Source organism: Gracilinanus agilis, unplaced genomic scaffold, assembly GCF_016433145.1.
Source record: "Gracilinanus agilis isolate LMUSP501 unplaced genomic scaffold, AgileGrace unplaced_scaffold24688, whole genome shotgun sequence".
NCBI classification, from domain to species: Eukaryota; Metazoa; Chordata; class Mammalia; order Didelphimorphia; family Didelphidae; genus Gracilinanus; species Gracilinanus agilis.
The window spans coordinates 1-5,777 of record NW_025356566.1 but is presented as its reverse complement, the minus strand read 5'-3'; the positions used below and the strand labels follow the sequence as shown (position 1 = coordinate 5,777).

At 36.8% G+C, this 5,777-nt stretch overlaps 1 protein-coding gene across 3 annotated transcripts; it reads left to right on the top strand.

Annotated features, from left to right (window-relative positions):
• The first annotated feature begins 297 nt into the window (after nt 1-297).
• LOC123254555 (ubiquitin-conjugating enzyme E2 C-like) lies at nt 298-840 on the top strand. Of its 3 annotated transcripts, none has more exons than XM_044683552.1 (2): nt 298-429; nt 517-840. In XM_044683552.1, the coding sequence occupies exons 1-2, from the start codon at nt 298-300 to the stop codon at nt 838-840; spliced, it is 456 nt and encodes a 151-aa protein (XP_044539487.1). The 3 variants fall into 3 exon arrangements, with proteins under 3 accessions (XP_044539487.1, XP_044539488.1, XP_044539486.1); XM_044683553.1 differs by having other exon boundaries at nt 298-576; nt 664-840; XM_044683551.1 differs by having other exon boundaries at nt 298-840.
• Nucleotides 841-5,777: the final 4,937 nt, after the last annotated feature.

The window sequence follows — 5,777 nt, the reverse complement described above, 5'->3', positions numbered from 1 at the left end:
CTGTACTATCCTATTTTATTTGGTCACATGAACTGATGTTTAAAGAACACTAAAATTTCCAAAGCACTTAAGAGAAATAGCCTTTTAATTTTACAACAACCCCATGAAGTAGTTAAGGCTTGATGAGAAAACTGAAGTTGTCACTGACTGAAAGGGAGAAATAGTAAGAGGGGACATAGCAGCCCATGGTCCCTACTTGCCCGGAAAAATTACATCTCTAAGTACTTTAAAAACTGGCAAGTGTGAGCTCCGCAGTTACCGCCAGAGAGTTTTCTCTTCCTTTATCTCCTGTCCCTGATGGCCTCACAGAACCGCGACCCGGCTGCTGCCAGCGCTGCCGCCGCCTCCCATAAGGGGGCTGAGCCTGGGGCGGGCGCGGTCCGAAGGTCCGTGGGCAAGAGATTACAACAGGAATTGATGACCCTAATGATGTCTGGAGATAAAGGAATTTCTGCCTTCCCAGAGTCAGACAATCTCTTCAAATGGGTCGGGACCATCCATGGTGCAGCTGGGACTGTATATGAAGATCTGAGGTACAAGCTTTCTCTGGAGTTCCCCAGCAGCTATCCATATAATGCTCCCACAATGAAATTTGTCACACCCTGCTACCATCCTAATGTGGACACCCAAGGCAATATCTGTTTGGACATTCTCAAAGACAAGTGGTCAGCTCTGTATGATGTCAGGACCATCCTACTCTCTATCCAGAGCCTGCTGGGAGAACCCAATATTGATAGCCCATTGAACACACATGCTGCTGAGCTTTGGACAAACCCTAAAGCCTTTAAAAAGTACCTGCTGGAAACCTACATGAAGCAGGTGACCAGCCAAGAGCCCTGACCCTGACTGCCCAGCCTCCTTTGCCTTCATCTTATGTGTGTGTGTATGAATGTATCTATGTGTATGTAGCCTTTTCCTTCCTGAAGGCCTGTCTTCTCTCTTCTGTCCAGTTCTCTGTCACAGACTGTTTTCCTTTTCTTCTGATGTTTTTCTTTTCTTTCTTTGTTCAACTCTAGTCCAGTCCTCAACATGAATGTATAAATAAATTTTGTTTTGTTTTAAAAAAAAAAACTGGCAAGTGTGAATACTGAATCACTCGATAATATTTGGAAGATCACAGAAAATAGAAAGGCTACCACAAGATCAGAGAAGGATAAATGAAGTCCTGATACACATAAATACATTTTTAAAAAAAAGATAAATGAACTGCGACTGAAAACTATAAATCAACAAGTTTTACATCAATTCCTAGAAAAATTCTAGAACAAAAAGTATAAAAGATGACTGGTAAGTGTCTAAAAGAGGAAGCAATATTTACAAAGAGACATTATGGCTTCAGCAAGAACAGCTCATACAAAACTAGCCTTACTTTTTTGACAGGATTATCAAACTGGTAAGAGGCAGTATAGTGTAGTATAGAAAGCTGGCTTTCAAGTCAGGAGTCCCAGATTCAAGACCAAACTCTAATACATGCTAGTTGGTTGACCCAGGGCAAAGTATTTTATCTCACAGCACTTTTAGGAACTAAGACTATACGTGACAAAAAAGCTGTCTCTTTGAAATGGCAGTGAAAGTTCCTTACTAACAGGTCTGAATGTCAATGAAATCATATATCTAATAAAATATATATTTACACAGGTAAAACACACATGCACACACACATACATATATTCAGCCAATGATAAGAGTAATGTCATATAGGTAAAATTTACCTGGTTTTGGCAAAACATTTAACAATGTATGTCATACTATTCATATGAAGAAAATGGAGAGCTAAAGATTAAACAACACAATTATATGGACTTAGAAGTAGTTAGATGAATGGATTCAAAGATAGTTATTCATTTAATGGCAAAATGGGTAGAGAACCTCAGAACCTGTGTTTATTCCTGCATTATTTTGCATTTTTATCAGTAATTTAAATAAAAGTATAGGTGGCTAGTTCATCAGATTTGCAGATAGCATTCTGCTTAGAGGGATAGGTAACAGTTTGGATGACTGAATCAGGATCCAATAAGGCAATAAATAGAATCTAATAAAATGTTAAAGTTTTAAACATAGGTATAAAAAATCATGAAGATAAGATGGAGAGGAATAGTTAGCAAATTGGTTTACCAAAAAAAGATCTACCCATTTTAGAAAACTACATGCTCAATATAAATCAGCAATCTACTATGGTGGTCAAAGAAAGCTAATTCAATCCTGGACTTCAATCTTAAGAGAGGCATACCTTTCAGGAATAAGAGGGCAAGAGTATTTCCATATCTGCTCTCCTCAGACCACTTTTGGGATGTTTTGTTCAATTCTGTATACGCCAGTTTTAGAAGATACAATGAGGAGCATTCATAGTAGGGCAGCCACAATAGAGAAGGGCTTTAATTCCAAGTCAAATGTTAATTCATTGATGAAATTGGGCAAGGTGGGGGATTAGGGGGAAAAGAGTTAGGGGGGTATTTAGATTGGAGAAAAGAAGACAGAATGGCTAACTCAAGGATTTAAAAGTATCCTCTAGAAGAACAACTAAATCTGTTGTATTTGGTCCCTGATGGCAGAATGAGGATTAATAGTTAGTATTCCCAAACCGGTAGATTTAGGCATGATTTAGGTACTTCCTAACAATTAAAGTCATCTAAAAGTAAAATGGGTCTTGAGATGTGGTGGATTCTAGCTCTTCAGAGTTCTTTGAACAGAGGACAGGTGATCACTTGGGTATATTTTAATGAGGATTCCTTTCAGGTATAGATTGGACAAATGATGTCTCTTCCATCTCACAAATTCTGAGATTCTGTGGTTTCTCAAATGTGATTCAGCCCCATCTCCTCCTCATATTTAATTTGGAGTCTGGTTCACATTTTTCACATGTAGTATCTGTCCAAGATACACAAACATACTGATAGACTAACTCAATGAGCTATCTGGTCAAGTGGCATGCCATTTTATGTGTGAAAAGGATATAGCATTCCACATTGTTGATATTTTTCCAAAAAAAATAATTAGAACAATTTCTTTATAATGTCATGGATTTTACTGAGGAAACTTAATAATGTTCTTCAGTTCAATGTAATTTAAACCAAAGATGTCTCTGAAAAAGGGAACATTTGGAGAATTTAACCACCACTAGAAAAATTCTTCTTTTCTTTTGACTCCATATGGGGAAACTTCGGTGCTGCCGGTGAACCCCTTAGCTGGATGTGTGAATCCTTGTTTGACACCTGACTTGTCAGTTTTCAGAAAACGATTAAGTGTAATTCTCCTTGTTGAAGAGATTAGACTCATATAATTTGAATGTATACATGGGAGACACTTGTATGAAAAAAAGCTTTCAAGGCATCATTTTATCTTCTGAAATCAAATTCTTTTTTAAAAATCCCTAAAGGGGTAAAAGAACAAAAACAAATTTTGAATATTATTTCTAATAGATTAAGGATTGTGGTTCTTGGCCACAAAAGCAACAAGATAGAGGATTAGACATTGCATCATATCTTCATAACCTCTTCTATCTCTCCAAAATAGAAATTCAGCATGTCATAGTGGCAACTCTGACAGATCCTACCAAGCTTAAAAGACTTTGACTATAAAACTAGTAATATGTAGTGTAACTTTTGTCATAAGATCATTTAGAAAGAAAGAAAGAAATCTGAGCCAAAATTCTGAGTTGAAAGTCCAACTTTAATTTTCTGAGCCAAAATAAGTCAGAAGGCTCATCATACTCAGCCTGTGAAAGAAGACATCATTAGGATGTTCACAGTTTCTTTTTATAGTCTTTTCATCATTAATTAACATCAGTGATTTACAAAATCATATGTTCAGGTTATGTTAGCTAATAATAAATAAATTCTAGTAAAAAGTTCAAACATTGTATTGAGCCTATAACTAATACCCTCCAATTTAACCCATCACTATGAATTTGGAAAAAAATGTAAAGATAAACCAGAGTTGTCTCTCTGGGTCATAGAACCCGAATATCCTTCTATTGACATAAATTCTTATAAAAGTAAATACTAGTAGTAATAAATTCCATCTTCTACAACTGACTCAATGATTATTTCTATTATTTTTTATCCAGAATCAGTATTTGGTTAAGCTGTATTGAATAAGGGAAAGCCATCTATGCTTTTCTCTCAAAACCTTTTGGTTCTATGATATGTAAATTTAAGACAAGTTCCAGAAGACTGGTAGAACACCAAATGGTGCTGACCTCTTTGAGATGATTTGGGTATGTTAATGAACTAATCTCAAGGGGACACAGATAAGAGTTAGTCTATTTCTCAAAAAAACTCTACAAAAATGAGATTTCAAACTACTGACTCGCCATTCTAAGCCATCTTCCATCTCCTTGCTCTCAACTCTAATCTCTGGTATGTGAGCGGGGTTCTCTGCCTCTCCCCCACCCCATCCTCTTCCTCACTGCTGCCTGCCTTCCTTCCTCATCCCATTTCTGTACCATCTGTTTTTGAATCCTTTTCCACTGCTTATCTCTGTATCTTCTTTTCTACTTGTCCCTATACATTCTGTGATTTATTAAAGTGTGATTACAGCCTTGTTCCCCACTGCTATCATGGTCTTTCCTGGCAAATATTCAAAGACCTAAACATGCTTGCCTCATTTCATAATTTCATAAATTGATTATCAGTTCAATAAGGTTAAATCTTTTGCCCAGGATCACCTATGATGAGATTCAAAGTCGGGTCTTGACTTCAAATGCAATACTTTACTCACTATCGCACATTGCTTCTACCAGGTTGTTGTAATGATTACCTCTCTTTTTGGTATAAAATACAAAAATAAAAGGAAAAGAAAGATAAGTAGAAAGGAAAAAGAAAATATAAATAAAAGGAAAAGAAGAAAGGAAAAGAAAAAATATAATAATAAAAGAAAAAGAAGAAAAGGAAGGGAACATTTACTAAAAGCCTATTATGTCCCAGGCACTGTCCTAAACATTTTAGAAATATTATCTCATGTGATACAATAACCATGGTGGGTAGGTACTATTATTATCATTTTTGTGTTTACATTTGAGGAAGCTGAAGCAGGTCTAAGTTCACATTTGAACTCAGGTCATTATGAAACAAGGTCACCACCTGCCTGCCTTGAAGAAGAGATGGAGGGAGAGGGCAAAGAAGGATGGGAAAAGGGAAAGGAGAGGAGGGCTGCCCAAACACAAACTCAGAGGGCTGAAAAAATTAACATTCATTTGACAAAATGGAAAATTAATTTCAACAATAAGAATGCATAAGAAGATGAGATGAAATGAGCTCATTTTATGGTGGGGAAATTGGGCCTCTAGTCAGAACAGGACATGACCATCACTGGTAATTGGCGTAACCTATCTTTCCTATAAAAGTTCATTGATCCACTATCTGTGCTATTAGCTAAAATCAAAGAAAGTCCTGAAAACACCTTTTTTGCCTGTCTGAACCAGATGGGATCATTATAATATAGGGCTTAGTATGAAAGGTTTGGGGAGGGGTTAGTAAACTGAAAGTTCAATATTAGTTTAAAAAGTGACATGAGAGTGGCAATAGCCCAGCATGCATTTTTTAAAGTACAGCTTCCAAAATGTAATGGGTAAGGATCCCACTCTACTGCACCCTGATTGGACCAATTCATGATATTTTGTTCAATTTGAGGATGACCATTTTAGAAGGGATATTGACAAGCTGAATTATGAATGGAGATGAGTGACCAGGAAGGCAAGGGCCTTAGAGATCATGATGTACAAATGAACTAGAGTTCAGCCGAGAGAGAGAGAGAGAGAGAGAGAGAGAGAGAGAGAG

Excerpts from the sequence above, each read along its gene's own strand:
- LOC123254555 (XM_044683551.1), top strand. The coding sequence starts at position 298 with ATGGCCTCACAGAACCGCGACCCGGCTGCTGCCAGCGCTGCCGCCGCC.